Raw genomic sequence first — 21,801 nt, forward strand, 5'->3', positions numbered from 1 at the left:
ACATGCACAAAATCCTAACCTGCTGAGCCACACACAAAATTACATAAAATATCCATCCGTTCATCAGTTGATCCATCCTCCAAATCCACTTACCTTGTGCAGAGTCACACCAAGCCAGAGGCCGAGGGACACCCTTGACAGGATGCCAGTTATGCACCGGGCTCTCACGCTCGCACACAGGCAATCACACAGTGCGTGGCGCGAGTCTTAATCATAATCTAAAATATAGGATATTACTTGCGGTATAGTTAATCAGTTGGGTTTATTTTATTATAAAAGTAAAACATCGTCACTATTGCTCCTTATTTCTGAATATACAACACTTTAAAAAAATGTGTGAATACTTACCATTTCAATTTAAATTTCATAATCTTCCGTAAAAAATCGAGCAGGATAAAGTGATCATCAAGACTTGTATATAGAATTCAATCAGCTGAGTAGTGCCAAGACGTGACGGCTTTTCATTACGAGAGCGAGCCGACCGGCCTTGGAGACTTAGCACGGCCGCGGCATGAAACGACTCACGGATATGAAGGCAATTCAAAAACACGGAAGGATGAAAAAAAACACACAGGGCCCCTGATATTAAATCTACGCGTGAAATTGAAAACGCACTAAAAAGACAAAGAGTTTCTCCCAAACTCATTTACATCATCTGGGTGTGAGCGTACTCAGGATGGCATACAGAGACCCTTTCCTAATAGAATATTGATCGGGGACGGCTGAGTGACGGTAATGTAAAAGCCGTGACCCCCCTCTACCACAGAAAGGGGAAATAAAGTCCTCAATTTCGGAACCGGTACCCCGAGCGCTTCTCCTGAGCCCTCATCTGCCAGACAGAAGAAGAAAAAAATAACAGCAGTTGTATCTTCAGGTAAAATCACATTACACTGCTGGCTTTGATGAAAGCAATAGTTCCTGTTTTACCGTGATCGTATTTGGAATAGAAGGCAGCGCTTTTAAAATTTTCATTATTTAGTCGTATTCTGTTCTAGGATCATTTATCTCATTGCCGTTGGGGTTTTTATGTAAAACTGTATCAACCAAGTTAAACAGCATAGTAATAATAATAATAATAATAATAATAATAATATGTAGATGTAGATCTGCTATGACTAGTTCCAAATTGCCTAGGAACCGCCAGTTAAGAAAAGGAACCATTATTCATATTTTTAAAGCTTCTGAAACTCCCAACGTGTAATTAATGCATCTAAGTTAAAGTCCATTTGCTACTTTGAATGTGGAACCGAAAATGCAAAAACTTTCTCAGTGTATCCGCGTTGTATTCCTGCCCATTTACAGCGGGGTGGTGAAATCGCCACCTGAGCGCCGGGGGGGTCAGTTAAGATGCCGCGCTTTTAAAATGATTCCGTATCCGTATTACTTGAATCTGCATTACGGCGTAACATAATTAGTCGGGATGTGTTAAAGACAAAATGGGCCTGTAATTGAGGCGTGGGAGTATGTTAAAATAATATGGGCGATAAAAAGGTGACCGAGTGACCTCTTGTAAAGTTGCGGGCGGGCCATTAGTCTCCAGTTCTGTCTGTGTGTTTGAGCACCAGGAGAATGTGGCTGCGTGTTTCTTGTGGAGGGGACCACAGCACCACACCCTCTGTCCCAACATCAGGCGCTACATTCTCATTCTAACGAGTAATTATTAAATACATCATTACCATAAAAGGAAACACGCAGAATAACCCTGACATGTTTACGTTGCAGATCCATTTCCAATGTAGTCCAGTCTTATATACTCTGATACCACTTCTGGTAACACTTAAGGCCATGTTTTTAGTAATTTATGAACACGTCTGTAATGCATTATAATGCATTTATAAAGCATTATAAAACATGGCTGTAAATATTTTTTAAAAACATTATAGCCATGTATATTATGCATTATGAATGTCTTTTGATAAATATACATGGGAGCTTCATAGAGCATTCATAATGCATAATAAACATGGCTATAATGCCTTTTAATAAATATTCATAGCGATGTTTATAATGCTTTATGAATATGCATTATATTGCATTGTGAATGTGTTTACATTGCTAATCACATGGACTTAAGTACTGTACAGCGTTACCCAATTACTTTACACATATGAATGCGATGCTTTAATACAATATTATGCAGAAGCGGTCCGCTAATACCGGTCAAAGTGTTTTGTTGCAAAACGTACCAATTCCATAAAGCACTTCTTACATTATGAGTGTCCATCCATTTGTATTTTAAAGTCATTTCAATGCACTTGACATTTGCAGTAGAAAATGCTGCCAGTTTATGACATGTACAGAATAGTGAAAAACACAGTCCTGTAGGCTTCGAGTGTTTAATACAGCTTTTCTGAAAGACCTCTTCAGAGAGACGTTTTAAACGGGGCGCGTGGTGAAACCCCCTCGCTCTCCAGTCGCTGTAGCAGGTGTCGTTCTCATCTAACTCTGCACGCCATTCGATTATTTCCTCCTGACCCCCGAAATGGCAGCCCCCCTCCAAGGCGCCGTCTACCAGGCAAATCTGGGCTGACAGCTGATTATACTTCCAGTCGAACGGAATTCTGAGCAATTTCGCTTACGGTACTTTTCGTTCTTTTGATTCACTCTGCTCGCTGTCGAGATGATAATGTAACGGAAGGAGTAATTTGTCTTGTTTGTTTCTTGAAACGGAATAAATTTTACTTGTGTCAGAACCTTCTGAAAGTACTCATGCCGCCATTAGTGCCAGGCAACCCACTGGGCAACATTAGCGGCCGCCTAGGGCACCATCTTCACCTACTGCTGCCTTAACCAGCCAGTTTCACTGCAAGGTGTTGAAGCTTGCCTTAAGTACCACATGGGGTTCAAACGGCAGAGACCTTCATGGCTTCTGTATGAGACCTGATGACCAAGCCAACCAACTACGACATCAAAGATTAAGTCACAGAAGCAGAGCAAATTTTGATTTAATGATGAATTATCAGGGAGGTGCAGCGGTTAGTAGGGTTACCTCAACCCTCTGGGATCAGTGTAACTTCATGTGTGTGGAGTTTGCAGAGCTTTCAGGATGGGTTCCAGACCCCCCACAAACCTGAATAGGATAAGCAGTTGAAAAATATGGATGGAGGGATGGATGGATGGATTGATGGATGGATATTATCAACAATGGCAACAAAGTGTAAAGACCCCAAATCCCAAGTGAACTGTATCCAAACACTTATAATTCTTTATAAATCTGGAAGAGGATACTTTAGCACTGGCATCCCGATGACCTGTAAAGTGAGTCCTGTGCTCATGAGTGTGTGGGCGGAGCTTTTCGTACTTAAGAGTCATGTGGTCGTGCTGTCATTGGCAGGGCCCCCCAGGAATGGCCGGAGCTGAGGGGAGACAAGGAGAAAAGGGAGCTAAGGTAATGACCTAGAGCCGGACTTACCTGCATATTAATAAACTTCCAAGTCATTGCTCATCCTGATTATTTCATTTATAAAAGCCAGTTTGCCACGGAGAAATGCAAAGCAGAAAGGGTCACTCTCTGCGTCGACATTCACATCACGCTGCCATCTCAGAAGTTCAAAGTGCTTTATCCTTTGTGCTCTCAAGTACAGACAACAGGATTCTGCCCCCAGAATGAACTCATCAATGTCCATCCAAATTAATTTCAACCAACAGTTTGGGGGAAAAAAGGACACAGCTCTGCTCTAACTTAAGAAATTTCAGATCAGGAAATCAGTTTGTTATGGACACGGCATGTTCCGGAACAAGTGTGACAGAAAGCTTTGGTTTTGATCAGGGAAGCTTTGTGTACGACGACGATGGACCGTTGGTCTTCTCTTAAGATGTCGTGTAGTTTTGAAGCCTTGAAACAGCCTTAGTCTTGATGGAACCAAGCAGATTCAATGTTGTAAGAATGGCTTTAATTGACTGTCAAGATCATTTATTCCCTCCCTTAAATTTGTCCATGCGGTTTGGCATAAAATCCATTGCAATTACAAACTTTGGCTTTGTTCTATTAAAGAAAATTGGAGTGGCTCTGTTTGGCACTACATTACATCCACTCCACATCATATTTAGATAGCAGCATGGTAAAATTAGAGTTTTTAAACAACAACAACAAAGTGCTGTTCTCCTTCGTTGCATAGTCTTGGGTCATATTGATGGGTCAAAGAAACTGCACCTAACTAAAGGCATTTCTGAAATTATGTGTCCTTATTTCTGATTTTCAACCGCCGTAAATTCAGGGTGAAGCTGGAGCAGAGGGACCGGCAGGCAAAACCGGGCCGGTTGGACCCCAGGGGCCCCCTGGGAAGCCCGGTGCGGAGGGTCTGCGTGGAATTCCCGGGCCTGTGGTCAGTTATCGCTTGACGCTGCGGAACTTTATTTACCCATAGGCACCGACACATGAGGCTAATTCTGCTCACAGTATCCAAAAAGACAAAATGATAGGTTTTTAGTGATGTCGGTATTTTGTCACATATTTATTATGTAGTGATCATTTTGGGGTTGTGCAGTAGGGGGCTATTGGCATGAATATTCAAAGTATAATGAGAGGCATTTTTCCAGGGAGAACAAGGACTCCCTGGTTCTCCTGGACAAGACGGACCTCCAGGACCTCTGGTAAGAGATGGAATATCCCCCAGATCAGCAAGAGCCAACTGTTCTTGAAGGGTGCCAACTGATTGTCATATTTTTTAAATATTTAGGGTCCACCCGGACTCCCGGGCCTGAAAGGTGACCCTGGTTCAAAGGGTGAAAAGGTAAGATTTTTTTTTGAATTTCTTTATCTGATTTTGGGAACATGTAACACAGAAACGGAGGTGTCCTCGCACTATCAGGTCTGGCCAAAGCACTCGTGGCGATGTGCTTTAAAGTGGCGAAGCACCGTCGGGCACATTTCACCTCCACGGGCGCCATAGAAACGTGCGAGTCATGTGATTCCAAAATGCTTTCACACAGTGACATCTCCTTGCTCTCGGAATGAGACTGGCTGTAACCGCGAGTACCGTTTGTCCGTGGAGGGAACCGGGGTTGGGTGGCAGGTGTCGAAACAGATTTCTGCTGCAGGCAATATAGACACTGCGTGACGTCGGTCCCAGCGTGCTCTTTACAAAAAAAAAACCTGACAAATTAAATGCACCGATGAGAAAGATTACCTTGGACTTCCTAGCCTTCAGCTATATAGCGGCTCAGGGTAATTGGTTGTTTTTGTTGATTATTATCATGTCTAATTTCCCTCAAATGTTTTTTTCACTTGAGTGCTATTTTTTTAAGAGTGCGGCAGCTAGTTTATATGCGAAAGTGCATTAAAATTGTTTTGAAATAAGCTTGTCATCAGGAGCATCACTAGATTTATGTATGGAGGGGCGGCCTTGCCGTTATTGGGGGCGGGGCTGATTTTAATGAAAAGGAATGAGAACGCACCATGTAAATAAATTAGTGTACATTTATTTGGGGGGGGGGGGGGGATAAAGGATATGTTAGCGGGGGCGAAAGCCTCTTAAAAAGCCCAATGACAACCCTGCTTGTCATTAATTCAGCTAGAGCAACCTGGTGCCAAGAACGTCTAGCACAGGAGATGATTTTGCTATCCCTGGATGTCCTAAAGCTCCTTTTCCACTCGTATTCCCTCTCAGTCCTGATCGAGCTCTCCCTGTCCGTCTCCCCCTTCCCAGGGCCACCCTGGTCTGATCGGTCTTATCGGGCCCTCTGGCGAGCCGGGAGAGAAGGGAGACCGTGGCTTGCCTGGGCAGCAAGGTACCGCAGGGGCCAAGGGAGACGGCGTAAGTGACGAATGAACCGGCCGGTCGGCCGGTGGCATCCAATCCGATACCGGCTCACACCTCTTACGATCTCAGCGTGCAGATTCGCAGATTAGCAGGATAATCATACAATCCAGGCAGCTATATTTCACCAGAACCAGTCAGCACTTCTTACTGGCATCCACGGATAGTGCTTATTTTTTCCTGCTTCGTTGTAAATTCACATAAAAAATAAAACTTATTCTACTCAATCAGTACCTTATAAAAATGCTTTTCAATGCCTTTTTTAAGTTGCAATAAAATAATTTGCCCTTTCATGCACACAAAAATCCCGCTACTGTTCTGTATTGTGTTATATTCCGTTACTGAGTTTTACTGTGATATTAGATCATATTTGACTGAGTCTACTGTCCTGTTTGCAGGGAGTCACTGGTCCTTCCGGTCCCCTCGGTCCACCCGGCCCTCCTGGTCTGCCTGTAAGTCGAGCTCCTGCTGTCCATCACGATTTTCACAAACAAAGTTCATGCTCCATAGACCTGCATTAATAACTGCGCCTTTTGCTTCTCAGGGTCCCCAAGGTCCAAAAGGTTCCAAAGGGTCATCAGTGAGTTCCAATCTTACATTTCCTCATGAGCGTGAAAAGCAGTCCAAGCGCTCAAGCAAGGATTCTATCTGAAGAGGGATGATCCCTAACTTGTGATGTAACCTTGTGTTTTTGTAGGGTCCCGCTGGCCAAAAAGGAGACACAGGAATGATCGGGCCGCCTGGTCCACCTGTGAGTGTTCCATTCAGTTGTTTAGATTAATTTTTAGATTAACACTAAATGTCCCATCTTTAGCTTTTAGTTTTCGGTATTATTAGGCTATGCACGATAAAAATGAGATATTGAGTCCAGAACACATAACTGTGTGAGCTTAATATATCCGTGCTTCTATCTGAGGAATGGAAAGTATAATTTGCCTTATTTTTTGGTTTACCAAAGGGTCCGCCTGGCGACATCATCCAACCGTTACCGATCCAGACCCCGAGAAAGAGCAGGCGGTCGTCCGACGTCCAGGGCGATGAGGCCATGGCGGACTATGGAGAAGGAATGGAGGATATTTTCAGCTCCCTCAACAACCTCAAGCAGGATGTTGAGCGCTTGAAGTTCCCCTTGGGCACGCAGGACAACCCCGCCAGAACCTGTAAAGACCTACAGCTCAGCCAGCCTGACTTCCCAGACGGTGAGAGAGGACGTTCAGGGGTAAAAATGAGTCTGGCTAGTGTAGCATTCAGTGAAATGAAATGGTGCTTCATTTCCAATTTGCACAATAAATTGCATATGAGTACAGGTACCTTGCAATGTGTTTTCACATATCCCATCTTGCTTTTCTTTTTGAGACACACAAATATAGAGGTGTGAGTCCCAGCACAGGGTCAGGCTATTTATATGGTGCCCCTGGAGCATTTGGGGGGGGGGTTAAGGGCCTGGCTCGAAGGCCCAATAGACATGTGACACTTCTGCCGACCGTGGATTTCAAACCAGCCACCTTCTGATCACAGAGGCCTTACTCACTGAGCAGACTTGTGGCTTCGGCAAATGACCAAACTTGCTCACATATGAGGATTTTTTTAGTTTGCAGTTATAATTGCCTTTTAATTACTGCCATGACCAGGAATTTAAAATGCACCATGCTAGCTGTAGCGGTGTAATTTGTGATGTGGTTTTTCAGTTCACGCTGAATGGGTCTCGCTTCAAAAGGTAACACGTGTACGTCATTCGCAGGCGAATACTGGGTCGATCCCAACCAAGGCTGCTCGGGCGACTCCTTCAAAGTGTACTGTAACTTCACCTCGGGTGGCGAGACCTGCATCTACCCTGATAAGAAGTCTACTGGAGTGAGTAACACGCTCAGTATTTATCGCAGTTTCTGTTTATTTTGATATGCAAAACACCAGGAATGCAGATTTTGGTATTAGCTACAGGTACATATAACAAAATTTCAGTCGAGTTGACTTGATTTTTGTTTCCCCAACAGGTCAGGTTATCTTCCTGGCCAAAAGAGGCTCCAGGATCATGGTTCAGTGAATTTAAGCGTGGTAAAATAGTAAGTAACTTGGTCTGGATGTGTACTTTCTAGACCTGAACTTTCCACCTCATGTAGCAGGATGCTCACCACCCTCGGTTCATGCCTAATAACAGACATGCGTGGATTGGAGTATGTGAATCGTTCGCGTTGTCTGCCCTCTTCACAGCTCTCATATGTGGACGTGGAGGACAACACGATAAACATGGTCCAGATGACCTTCCTGAAACTGCTAAGCGCCTCTGCCCGCCAGAACTTCACCTACACCTGCCAGCAGTCTGTAGCCTGGCATGATGCCAAGATGAACAGCTACGACAGAGCGTTGAGGTTCTTGGGCTCCAACGACGAGGAGATGTCCCACGACAACAACCCCTACATCCACGCCCTCTCAGATGGCTGCGCAGTATGTAGAATTCTCTCTTTCTCGTTCTCGGATGTTTCAATTGAAAATTCTCAGTGAGTTTTCTTTGGATCTTAGCTAAATAAGGCAAATTAAGATAGCAGGTAGCCTTTGTACTGTATGATATATTTTATTTGATTAAAAAATGACTTGGCGGTGGCACGGTGGCTAGCACTCTGGGAGCAGGGTTTGAGTGTTTGCAGTCTCTGCTGTGACTCCATGTGTGTGGAGTTTGCATGTTCTCCCCGTTTCATTATGGGCTGGCCTCCTGTCACTCACAATCCCAAAACATGCTGAGCTTAATTGGAGTTACCAAATTGCCCATAGGTGTGCGTGTGTGAGTGAATGGTGTGTGAGTGAGTGGTGTGTGAGTGAATGGTGTGTGAGTGAGTGGTGTGTGAGTGAATGGTGTGTGAGTGAATGGTGTGTGAGTGAGTGGTGTGTGACTGAATGGTGTGTGACTGAATGGTGTGTGAGTGAGTGGTGTGTGAGTGAATGGTGTGTGAGTGAATGGTGTGTGAGTGAATGGTGTGTGACTGAATGGTGTGTGAGTGAATGGTGTGTGAGTGAATGGTGTGTGACTGAATGGTGTGTGAGTGAGTGGTGTGTGAGTGAATGGTGTGTGACTGAATGGTGTGTGAGTGAATGGTGTGTGACTGAATGGTGTGTGAGTGAATGGTGTGTGAGTGAATGGTGTGTGAGTGAGCCCTGTGATGGGTTGGTTCCCCATCCTGGGTTATTCCCTGCCTTGCACCCATAGCCTCTGGGAAAGGCTCTGGACTCCCTGCGACCTTCAATAGGACAATCAGTTGCAGAAAATGAGTGGTGGACAGATGAATTACTTTCCTGCAATAGGTCTGGTTATGTAGAGCAGGCCTGTACACAACAGTTACAGAGTAACAGTCACATAAACACAAATGATAATACAAATGATATACTTAACTGGGCAGAATTTACATAAGTAAAGAGGATTCAAATAGTATAAAAATAATTTCCAGTGCTCCACAATGAAAACAGCAAATCTGTATATTACTGTTTATTCAATTGCAAAATGAGTAGCTGTGTGAGTAGCTGTGTGAGTAGCTGTATGAGTAGCTGTGTGAGTAGCTGTATGAGTAGCTGTGTGAGTAGCTGTATGGGTAGCTGTGTGAGTAGCTGTATGAGTAGCTGTGTGAGTAGCTGTATGAGTAGCTGTGTGAGTAGCTGTGTCTTTGACGTTTGAGTAGACGGTGCTGCTCTTGGCCCGTGTTATGTGGCTCTCCCGTCATCACCGTGATATTTCGTTTCTTGTAGTTGAGGCAGGGCTTTGGAAAGACAGTGATGGAGATCAACACTCCCAAAATCGACCAGGTGCCAATCATCGATGTGATGCTAAATGACTTTGGCGACCCGAACCAGAGGTTTGGCTTTGAGGTGGGGCCTGTCTGCTTCATGGGCTAGACCAACACGAAGGCACAGAGCGGCGAGGCGGAAGTCGCAGCGTGGCGCCGCCAAACCCATCCGCACACCCTGCACGTTTCCATTAAGAGCGGCGTAGAGAGCCTCGCCGCGAATGCGTTACCTATAAAACACTCATTGCCCTTGTAGGGCCAGAATCACATGACTTAAACCTGTTATGGATCGTGATGGACAGTGGCTGCCGGGATAAGCGACAACTCCAGGAGGTCCTCAGACGAACGGGAACCTCTCCCCTTGGCTACATCCTTTGTCTTCTCCACGTGCTGTACAAGAATCAACCACAACCACAAAGGTGCTTGTGAGCAGAGTAAGAGGTGCTACATAGTTCTATTTCCATAAACTGTTATTATTATTTGAATCCACTGAATCCACTTTAAAAAGGTGCATGTATTTCAAATGTATTTGGTTCGTAATTATAATGTATGTTATATATGTACATGTGTGCATATATGTATATATAAATATATACATATATACAGGCAGACAGATAACAGACCATTTTAGTACAAAACAATACCCTTTAAGGAGTACACAAGACTAACATTTTTACAACTTCAGTCCTCTATTATAAATTAAAATCCATTTCCTTTTTGTTTGTCGGGCAACAAAAAAGTGTGTTTAATTCTTGAATCGAGTCGTAGGATTTCAGGTCTCACCAGAGCTGTCCCCGAACACAGGCCCACTGTCGCTCGTCAGGGTTATGCGTGCCCAAGTAGACCAACAAAAGCTCTGTGCTTGTCTTAGCTCAGCGTTCAAGCCAAAAGATACCGTTCTGAGTGGGGGGGGGCGGGGGGGAGGGGCAGTAACGTTGTAGTGAGATGACAGTAGTTCTATAAGGTTTCGTTTATCGTACAACGGGTGCTGTATTCGTGTCTTTTTTACCTGGCGGTATACCTCAGTCAATCAACAACTGTTTGGAAGCAACGATGTTGTACTCTGTATATACCTTCGTTAAGCAATTAAGTATATATTTGGGGTGGGGAATTTCTCAAGAGGAAAATTCTTATCTTTAGATTTGTGAATGCAACGATTACATCTTTTAGGTAACCCATTTTTGTAACTAAAACAAGAAAATGTTTCAATGTGCTTTTTTTGGTTCATTTCGAATATTAAAACTGGATTCAAAACAGTGATTCGGATGTGTGCATTGTTTACTTCTTTGTAAAAAAAAAAAAAGATGACAAGTAAATATTAAATTATTTAATTTGACCATTAACTTTATATCGTATTTCTGGTTTCAAAATAAGACCATCGATGACATAATATGTCTAGGTCATGTGATTCTTCCTTACAAAGTTGCCATTCTGGTACGTTTCTCTTCAGAATTTGCTATAACTGACCCAGATCTTTTGCAGATCTGTCTCCTAAATTTAACGTCCTTTTTTTCTTTCATTGTTTTCGTTTTTTCACGTAATACTGTCTCATAGCTGCCGTCACAGTAGAAACATTTTTCACTCTGAAAAATCTTTCTGTGTAACTATTTCATAATATATGTAAGACTTGAAATAAATTTTTTGTGTTTGCTTGATAAAATTAATTGGACAGTGCTGGGATCGTATTATATAAAGTTGTTTTGTTTGTGTGTTTTGTTATTATTTTATTTCATTTCATTTGTCATTCACAAAATTGATTTCGACTGAAGTATGTTTGTTAAAACTGACTTTCCATCCTTTTTAGACCAAAGAAACCATTTCTTGAATAGCCGTCATGCCCAACTTTCATGCCTTTTCATGTCTCATTGATGTCTATTTTAAACACGTCTCTCTTAACAGCATTCTGTGGAAGCTGGTGTATTTTATTTTTTTTTTTTAATTAAATGATGTTATTCGAAATGAACGACTAACTGTAAAGCAGGAATATCGATGGAGGCCTTGACTGTTTGAAGACTTTCTAATCAGCTTACTAAAGAGTCCTTATTTATGAAGTTGTAAATGATGTAAATTTCAAACATCTTCTCGCTTTCTTTCACATCCATAATTTCTTTTTATTTTTGAGCCCATGTCAATGCAAGCTCTGTCAATTGTGCTAAACATCTGGCTTTAAAAAAGAAAAAAACTAACTTTTGCATATGAGGGCTGTCATTTAAAGGAAATGGGTTTATTAGCTGTCTGGTAATTGTATTTTACCAGTATAATGCCTTTGTTACAAATAGCTTGTTAATGAAAGCCACTTTTTTTGTAATATACGTCAGAACCTTACATTTGTTAAATATGTAATATAAAATGTTTTAATATTACGGTTAACACCTGGGACACGAAAGGTAGAACGTCAAGCCATCACAGTTTTTTTATATCAAACATTCCAATATGACTACACAGTCATCCACCGTAACCATCCACCGTAACCATACAGCCTTGTTTATTAAAGATAACTTGGGAATTATTGAAATTTCACACCATGTAGCACTGTTTAAACCAATTTAGCAGTAAAGTTGTTTCACTCAATCCTCGATTATGTTATAGATGGTAAATAATGGATGTGAAACGTAACAGCAGGTGACGACCACTTTATTTGCATAATTAGATGGATAAAGAGGAGAATTACCTGCTGGCAACCTATACTTCCAGTGTATTAAAGTTGGGTTGTAAAGTCTATTTTCCATTTCTGTTTTCCCATTTTTTTAGTCTCGTGAGGTGAATTGCGTATATATTTTTAAACTCAGTCAGGCGAAATGTATTTAATTTAATACAGTGGTTCTCGAAGCTGTCCTGGGAGACCGTAGGGCATGTTGGCTTTGCCCTCAACCAGCCTCTAAAAACTTAAATGTGGGGTTATGATATTTTGATCTAGATTTTGCAGCTACTGAGTTGGGAATAGTATTAAATCTAAGAATATGCAAATAAATTAAATTAATTTAATTTATAAAACTACCTTTATTTAAGTCACTTATGGACCTTGAACAATAGGAAAATATGAATTCAATCTAAATTAACCGTTTAGATACGTAATATGTAAAAGTCTACTTGATAAGAAATTAATCGTGATGTAAACTATAATCAGTGTTGGACATTTCAGGTACAGAGAGTAAAAATCCAGACCAAGGTTTTGTTTCTACCAACCAGTTGAGTATAAAGAGTCACAGTCCCAGAAAACTGGTTGGTAGAAATACAATTTTGGTCTAGATTTGTAGCTTCTGGACCAACATTAACTAGAATTGTTTAGAAATTATAATATCTTAATGTAAACTATAATAATATAGAAATTAAGTAGGAAATAATTTTTAAAAACATTCTTCCAGGTGGACACACACCTCTGAAGTCAGGGTGAAGAGAGTGAGGATTTAATCACCAGCAAATAGGCCTAAATAGACAAGAGTTTAACTCGGACAAAACACTGCATACACAGGACTCTGGGGCTGGTTTAGAGAACCACTGGCTTAATGGGATTTATACCGTTTGTGGGATTTCAAGCGACCTTATTTTGAAGGTTCACCTCAGCTCGTCCCTTGCTGGCGTATATATGGTCATGCTGGTTGGTCAAATGCCAAACTCTCCCCCTCTCTGTCATCTTAGACCTCCAGTGGTTTAGCCATTATGTGTGTGTTTTATCCTCAGCATTATCGTATGTGTTTGCGGTTTAATTTCCCATCGTCTTGATATTTGGTACTGCACTTGCGTCTGGTGTCTACCCAACGTGAAAAGCAGGAGGTAAGTCTCACACGTGATGCCCGTCGTGAGTTTATCACTGATGGATGATTCCCCCTCTGTTACTCATCATGCTGCATGCTTAGACCCGAGCAACAGTGTGCATTAAAGTGTGCTCAATTAGAAGCTCGGTAATCCTAAGTGAGGATGAATTGAAAAAGTAATTAGAAAGCACATCTGTCACTGGCTACAATCCAGCGCGTTTAGGGCCGAGCAGAATGAATTACAACCTTCCTCACAGGTCTGTCATAATTCCACTTCTGCATCATATTCTTGTAGTTGCCAGTTATTGTTCTGCAAACTGCAGTCCAGGAAACCCAATGAGAAAAAAGCCAGTGTGAAATTCACTCTGTCTAGAGGACACGATTTACTGAAGTAAACCCTGAAAACATCTGCCAGTATCTTCCGAGTGGTGGCAGCTATCAACTTTTGGGATCGTGGGAGCAGGCTGCAATTAGTCAACTGTGGATCATTAAAAATTCTGGGCGACGAGCTTCATGTTTTAAATCATGTTCTGGAACTTTCAGCTGCCCCCTCCTAATCCTTTCCCCCAGAGAGGGTACATGCCAAGAATGTACCCACAAAAGCAGTGTCACATGTTAGCTTATTAAGCATGCAAGGATGAAAATGCAATTTTAGGTGTCTATTTGCACATGAGGCTGTTTAAATAGTGTGCTGGCTGAATGAATTTATAATTAGTTTGGAAAATTTTTAAGCGCATCAATAAACCACTGAAAAATAAATTCAGCCAAATGGGTTGGCAGAAATTAAACCTCAAGACCTCTTGCACTCTGTTTACGAACAGGGGTCACGCAGGTCGTTGCTTAATTCAATGGGGTAAAATGAGTCTAATTTATTACAAAAATCTTGGGGGGATATAGTCATACTTACCGCGTGCAAATGATGGCTGGAGCCAAAGTCTGTGCTCGTAAAATACATCCGCTCTGCAGCAGGAACCCACAGGTAATGCGTCAGGGTAATCAGCACGCTGTAATTGCGATTTTTTTTCCCCTCCGTCGATATGCTGCTGATCCTTTATACAAGAGGCTGTATTATGAGATGCATTACTCTATAATGGCAGCAATCGTGTTACAATGGCCACACCAGGGTATGTCCCAGCCTCAAACCACGTTCAACCAGTATAACTCACTCTTTTTATATCCAAAGGTTATCGATGGGGCCGATCGTCTTTGCGAAACGATACCATAACGGAAAAGCAGTGAAAAAGATAATTAGCCAAATTGATTGTTTTGCCATTTAGAACACAAAAGCCTTGGGGTGGTGCTCTTCTGTTCGTATTAAGAATCACATATATCGCTTATGGGTTAAATAGCTAGAACAGTCATCGCGATGTAGGTGTTTGTTGTTTTACTCTCATCACTTTGGAGATCACCCCAGTCGCCTTCTCAGAATACCAAGCATGACGCACGCTAAGCTGAGATCACAAAATGAAAATATTGTTGGTGTGGCCGCAAAGTTTGGCAAAAACAGGGAGCGGGGCTTTTGCCATCTGTCTTTCTGCTTTGCAACGTCTTACGTCGTCACGGCGGGAATTTTATCGGTAAAATCCTCTTTCCCTTTCTCTTCTTTTAACCCAACCAATTGTCTCTTATTCCTAATTAATTATTCAGTTCTCATCTTTTCTTCCAGTGGCTGACAGTTCGACAGAAGCATGACTGTTTGATGCTGTTTGATGGTTCTTCCCAGAAAGGTGTGAGTAATTGCATTAGACACCTCTGGCCCGACTGTGATCCGGACTATGAACCAGATAATCATCGGATTAATATTTTCCTATTCCTTAGGTTTTTAACATACCTCACTAATCACTTCGCATGAAATGATCACGAAAAGCTACGTGTTTCGAACGAATTTTCGGTAACAACATGAGCTTACGATATAAGTGGAGTAAAACTATGACAACGTGACAGCCAGCAACATTAAGCCAGGAGTCCTGCTATTAAAAATCCAGCAATGGAACCGTCAGCTATTTATGGACAAAAGTCAGGCAACCCGGCAATTAAGGGCAGCGCGTGGAGAAGTTAGGCCTTTGTGTATTTCAGGTAAGGGTGACACATGATGGAAGCGTAATAAAAATCTGTAAAATCGAGGGGTTTTAATTTAGATTCTGCAATTTGTTAAGTATCAGATCCTCTGACAAGCACGTCTGAGGCGATAAGCAACACAGGAAACGACCAGACCGTAAAACACCAAGCCCGATATATTCAGGGTTGCACAGGAGAGAGTCTGATTAAAGACCAGTTGCTATGGCAAAGGAGCTGGTTCAAATTTCCTCTGGAAATGTTAAATAGCACAGGAGGCTCCAGTTTTACACAAAGACGGATATTTTCAAAATTTCATATGAACCAAGGTTGTTTATTGGGTTCTCATATACCCTGTAAATGGCAGGTGAATGTTTACTGGGGGTCTCAATCCCCCCCCCCCACTTAACCTTTTCTCTCTGTTTCTAGCAAATGCTGGGTCAGCGGACTGGGAGACGCCTTGGCCATAAGCATATTTGTCTCCAGCTCTGCTTCGTGTTGCGGACCGGAGCAATGCCAGGCCCGTCTATATTTTTAAGCGGATCACGTTTGCATTGTGAGCGACTACAATGACTCGTCTCCCATGACAACCACATTAATCCGCACACCGGCGTGGACGGAAGGTTTAAACAGATCACTCGCAAATTTTATTTTAATATGGGTGAAACGTTAATTTGTCACCGTTACAATTTGGCAGCAGCTGAACCTAAAACAATACAAGGCACAAATGAAAATCGGCTGGAAGACAAGACACAAGAAAACGAATCTATGTTTCATTAATGACATTAATATGAACATGTTCTGAAGTTACGATATATATTTGTTTTATTTGTCATCTTTAAATAATACATTGCTTCCAGTATTTGTGTCTCCCGATGTATATTGTAGTAAGAACCAGGAAGATGTATGATACCAGTTTGGCTTTGAATTGTGTGCAGCCTTTAAGTCTTTAGGTTGCAGCCAGACATCCGTTCATCTGCTGAAGTTTAATTACTGATTTATAGCGCGGGACTCTTAAAGCGTCTCAGTCAAAGTTTTAAGACTTAGCTTAGCGTAGCTTTGCGTCATGCCTTTGCTCTTTCAAAGACCCGCAAGAGTTCACTGAAAGAATTATTAGTATCAGAAATTCACAATTGTACTAAGAAAACGGCAAAATTGATACATATATAGACATATACAAAGAGTGTATATTTCTAAATACAGTATATACATAGGCCATTATCAATATTACATTTATGCATATTATAAATTTGTCTAATATGTGTATTAGAATCAGAGATGATATTCTGATTCTCCAACAATGTATGTGGATTCTTGATAGACAGTAACGCAATTAAAAGAAGCATTTTCTTAATTATCTCATAATATCTATAGCAGAAATGCAAGGGTGTAACTTTGGGTTGTAATTTGAGGGGTTTGAGGTCTCCATCCATTTTATGGGGTCCAGGCTGTTATATTGGCTGGTATTAATTATTGGGGAGGGGTTACCATCCCTCCCCAGCCCCATACAGAAATGACTAAAGTGCTTTTCTCGAGTTTATTCTGTTTGTGCGTTAACACTGGCGATCACTTTAGAGCCGTAACGAACTGAAACGGCAGTATTTAGCCAGTGTTCTTCGGTCAGCTTTGAAGATACAGCACCTGCTAACGGATGTAGGCTTCCATTACGTTCTTGTCTTTCAAACCATTACAGGAGACTTCAAGGGTACCTAGGAGAACTTTGATCAGAGGAGCAGCAATAGTGGTTCTGAACGAGCCTTAAGGGGGCCTGGAAGATTCTCCATCAGTGTCCCGGGTAACTGTCAACAAGCCGTGTGAGCTTGCATAACAAATTTCAACCCCCCCCACCCCCCCCCCCCCACCCCCTCGCCTTTCAGTCACGGTTGATATGAGGGGATCCTTTTCGGTACTGTGCAGCTCGATTACCAGTTACCACACCTGGGTGCCTGATCACACCTCTAATTATCTCATGCACATGCAGTGGGAGCGGCTTGTTCCACGGTCACACGTGGTGATTCGCTTCGACAAATGAGACGCTCATTACTGTACTCACACAGGAACAAAACAAACAACAAACTAAAGTTTCCTGAGAGCAGGAACCCCAAAAAACTAAAGCAAAACTGATTTACAGTTATGAGCCATATAACATTTAACCCATAATTTACATCTCGAAATATGCTCTAACATCTGAATCATTGTTTACTGGATGATAGAAAGATTGATGTTTTACTAATGCAATTTCTAAAAAGCTCACGGCTCAGTTAATTAGACTGGGTAAATTGATTATTGCCTAATCTTTTAACGTAAAACCTCGCTCACAAACGAGCGGTTCGATTTTTGTTGAGTGGGGCGAAAAGGCAGAATGACAAAGTGTCCCCCGGGGGTACGCGTCTCACATCGTAATTCTGAGCGGGCGACAAAGCATGGCGCTGGTACGTATAGCTAAGCGCTATGTGCAGAACTGATTCTATCGTTTCCTATAGAAAAAGTCGTCCACTGTCCTGTGATTCAGGTCACTTTGGAGGATTCATGTCCAGCAGAAGATCTGTGATGACGACTCTGTCATAAGGCGCGTTGACAATGCGGGTACAGAGTACAGAGTCAAGGTACAGAGTCAGGGTACAGAGGTCTAGTAGAGGACTTTGTTTTGTAGTATAAGGAGAACAACCTGCCGCGCAACATCGGCGAGACCAAGGTGGCGCTGGAGGTGGTGCCCCTGAGACAGGGGGCTGGGCGACCAGTGCAGGAAGGTCCACCTGACCAGCGGCTGGACTGGTTGGGCAGCACAGTAACATTGTGTGAAGGCCAGAGCAGACTGTACTGTCTGAGGAGGCTCAGGTCAGGTCTGTGCACCAAGCTGCTGAAGACACTTCCCCAGTCCATAGTGGCCAGCGAACTCTGCTCTGTGGTTTGCTCATCCATCCGTCCGTCCGTCCATCCGTCCATCCATCCGTCTATCTGTCCATCCATCCATCCGTCCATCCATCCATCTATCCGTCCGTCCGCCCATCCGTCTATCAATTCGTCCATCAATCCGTTCATCCATCCATCCGTCCGTCCATCCATCTATCCATCCATCCGTCCATCCATCCATCCATCTGTCCATCCATCCATCCGTCTATCCGTCCGTCCGCCCATCCGTCTATCCATCCATCCGTCCATCCATCCATCCATCCATCCGTCTATCCATCCATCCGTCCGTCCGTCCATCCATCCATCAATCCGTCTATCCGTCCGTCCGCCCATCCGTCTATCCATCCGTCCATCCATCCATCCATCCATCCATCCACATAGGGAGTCTGCATTCTGAACGGCTCCGTATTTTGATTATCGACACTCTGCATAATTAATGCTATAAAATGCTGAGTTTAGTAAAACCTTCCGAGGGCAATTAATATGACATGATTGAATAACTGCAGACACATATCGTTAAACTGCCTGTCATGGTTCCACAGTCGGCTGTTTAACTCCGTGGCTGCTGTCCTCGAATGCACCTTGGAAATATGCAGGTTTGAGTGCTTCCTTTTCACCGGGTCATTTTCTGTTCTTATCACGTCTGCCAACTATCAGACGTAACGCGACTCATACCAGCTTATGAAATGGATAGGAATTTTAAGTGACCGTGTAGTAGTGGAATATAAATACAGGATATTCTTTTATACAAGTTCATACCTCTGACCTCACAACAACCATATCTGTAATAAACTCTTGTACAGACATGGCCTGGTGTTTATCAAATTGCAGGACACCTCCTGAACGTTTTTTTTATTTCTCCTAAGTGGTTCTTCAGTCTAACCCAGCTGCTGCTTGTCAGCTCATTGGACAAACGACTCAACTTGAAATGATTAAATACTTGAGCACAATCACTGCTAACGATAACCATCGGGACCGGTTTTAGGATCACAAACATCTCAACCGAATACTACTATTTTAAATGTGCATTTCCTGTGTATTTTTCCTATAAAATTTCATGTAAAAGAGCAGGATTGATTAAGGTGTGGAGGTTCTGGTGCATGGACAGCGAACAGGTAATAATGCCGTTCATTCAGTGCACCTGTTTCTCTTTCCCAAACCTTATATAATCTTCCAGTTTCTTTATTTGAAGCTCTAGTTCCTGGGCTTGAAACCTGCCAAATGTAGCTTGTGATTTAAGACTATTTAAACAATCCATATTTTCTTGATGTGGACCTGAGACGCAATTAGCAAGGCAGTGCAGCGAAGACAGCTGTACTGTTTGGTTTTCCTGGAAAAATAGCTTAAATAAGAAGGGGAAATCTGTGTCTATTGTCTCCCACACTAATCATCTAAGGTGCAAAATCAAAAAGTCTTGTGTTAGATTTCTAAAAGTTTTATTCATTTAATTACTTATCAGGCACGGTGCCAGCTAGGAGGTAATGCACATTTTTGTGATAAAGTGAGCCAACTGTTTCTAAGACAGGTGCCGTGTCCTCGGGGAGCTGCCGCTTTAAGATCTCTTACCCATTATAGCAGAAGCCTGCAATTCTGACCGCTCACATCTTTTCTGTTACATTGTGTTACGTCTCTACTTAATATCCAGAGTGAGGGGGTGTTCTACAACTATTAACATCTCCATAGGGAGAGAGGAATCTCAACCTTTTGTTAAAATTAAAAAGGATACGTAAAGTACTTTAATCCACTCTCACCATCTCCCCGATTCACAAAACGGAGTCCCTTTCCATACCTACACAAACTATAACGGTTTTATTACGTTCTGGTGTTTGTTTTTTTTTCTATTTCCTTACTTTTCTTGCCTGCAACATTTCAGCATCTGTATGCTGTTAGAATTTCTTCTGGGAGAAAATGATTGCGGCTAAGATTAGTTATTTTACAGGAAGGTGAATCGAGTCAAGTAGGTTTATCGTCGTTTCAGCCGTATACACAGTACACAGTGAAACTGAACGTTGTTACTTGTGGACCATGGGGCAACACATAGAACAAAAGCAGGAACAACTGCACAAGTGCAGGCACAGCACTATACAAAGTGCAAGGAGAGCAGAGAGAGAGAGAGAGAGAGTGCAACATAAACACAACGGCAACAATGCAATGTTACAGGGCAAGACGACATACAGCGCATTGGGTAAAAGCAATAGCAGTACTAGTGTGAATGAATACAGCATTACGACAGACACTGAATTCTAGCAGCAGAAGCGGCAACAAAATGCAAGATTGAGGTAAACGGCAATAAATAACTGCAAACAATAACAGCAACAGGACAGAGAATGAGCAGCGTATAATACAGGGGGTATACCACTTTACAATAAGGCTCGCTTTTGCCACGTGTAAATGGTAGTAACTCATTAATAAAAAGAAAACTGTGTTATAACTTGTTTAAAATGGTCTATTAATAATTTACAAAGTGTTACAACTTAATAACCAGATTATAAACCGTTCATAAACTCTTTATATGGGTAGTCTTATTGTAAAGTGGCACCATAAAGGGTATAAACAGCCGTGGAAAAAATTGAGACAATTTTATATTTAAAAACAAATCTGCATTTTTATATCCGGCTTAATCGTGGTTCTGCTGGCAGAGGCTACGCTGAGCAGCAGGTCGCTTCCAAGTTCACGATTTGTAAGACGGCGGTACACAAGAATAAGGTGAAGCAGGAGACACTGAGAACGACCAGAAACCAGTCAGGTAGGGAGCGGAAGCGATGCCAGAGGTGACCGTTAACTTATCTGACAGTGTCTCTGAATCAGAAGATGACATCAAGTGACCTTCAAAAGGAACGGGCAACACTAAGTGCAGGTGTGCAGTGCACTGCTAGGACAGTTTGTATCAGGCTGCTAGAAGCAGGACTGAAGTCCCATAAGGAAAGGAAGAAGCCCTTCATTAGTGAGAAACGGGAAGAGCCAGGCTGCAGTTTGCAAAAAAATATTTACAAAAAAATTCACAGATATTATATTTATTATTCACAGATGCGCACCCATAAATTGAGAAATTAATGAAACAAAAAATTAAGCTCTATAGTCCCGTACCGGACCGCGATGCAGCTACGCGGGGGTACTCTCTATAGTCCCGTACCGGGCCGCGATGCAGCTACGCGGGGTACTCTCTATAGTCCCGTACCGGGCCGCGATGCAGCTACGCGGGGTACTCTCTATAGTCCCGTACCGGGCCGCGATGCAGCTACGCGGGGGTACTCTCTATAGTCCCGTACCGGGCCGCGATGCAGCTACGCGGGGTACTCTCTATAGTCCCGAACCGGGCCGCGATGCAGCTACGCGGGGTACTCTCTATAGTCCCGTACCGGGCCGAGATGCAGCTACGCGGGGTACTCTCTATAGTCCCGTACCGGGCCGCGATGCAGCTACGCGGGGTACTCTCTATAGTCCCGTACCGGGCCGCGATGCAGCTACGCGGGGGTACTCTCTATAGTCCCGTACCGGACCGCGATGCAGCTACGCGGGGTACTCTCTATAGTCCCGTACCGGACC

At 42.8% G+C, this 21,801-nt stretch overlaps 1 protein-coding gene across 1 annotated transcript in view; it reads left to right on the forward strand.

Annotated features, from left to right (window-relative positions):
• Window positions 1–12,253, forward strand: part of col11a1b (collagen, type XI, alpha 1b) — an 86,183-nt gene extending 73,930 nt beyond the window's left edge. Inside the window, exons 55-67 of the mRNA XM_048989358.1 lie at window positions 3,335–3,388; window positions 4,218–4,325; window positions 4,540–4,593; window positions 4,680–4,733; window positions 5,649–5,756; window positions 6,158–6,211; window positions 6,304–6,339; window positions 6,457–6,510; window positions 6,718–6,958; window positions 7,501–7,613; window positions 7,754–7,822; window positions 7,971–8,204; window positions 9,495–12,253. Of these exons, the coding sequence (XP_048845315.1) occupies window positions 3,335–3,388; window positions 4,218–4,325; window positions 4,540–4,593; window positions 4,680–4,733; window positions 5,649–5,756; window positions 6,158–6,211; window positions 6,304–6,339; window positions 6,457–6,510; window positions 6,718–6,958; window positions 7,501–7,613; window positions 7,754–7,822; window positions 7,971–8,204; window positions 9,495–9,641 (1,326 nt within the window). The 3' untranslated portion in view covers window positions 9,642–12,253. The remainder of the gene's footprint in view (window positions 1–3,334; window positions 3,389–4,217; window positions 4,326–4,539; window positions 4,594–4,679; window positions 4,734–5,648; window positions 5,757–6,157; window positions 6,212–6,303; window positions 6,340–6,456; window positions 6,511–6,717; window positions 6,959–7,500; window positions 7,614–7,753; window positions 7,823–7,970; window positions 8,205–9,494) is intronic.
• Window positions 12,254–21,801: the final 9,548 nt, after the last annotated feature.

This window comes from Brienomyrus brachyistius, chromosome 21 (genome assembly GCF_023856365.1).
Source record: "Brienomyrus brachyistius isolate T26 chromosome 21, BBRACH_0.4, whole genome shotgun sequence".
Taxonomy (NCBI): Eukaryota; Metazoa; Chordata; class Actinopteri; order Osteoglossiformes; family Mormyridae; genus Brienomyrus; species Brienomyrus brachyistius.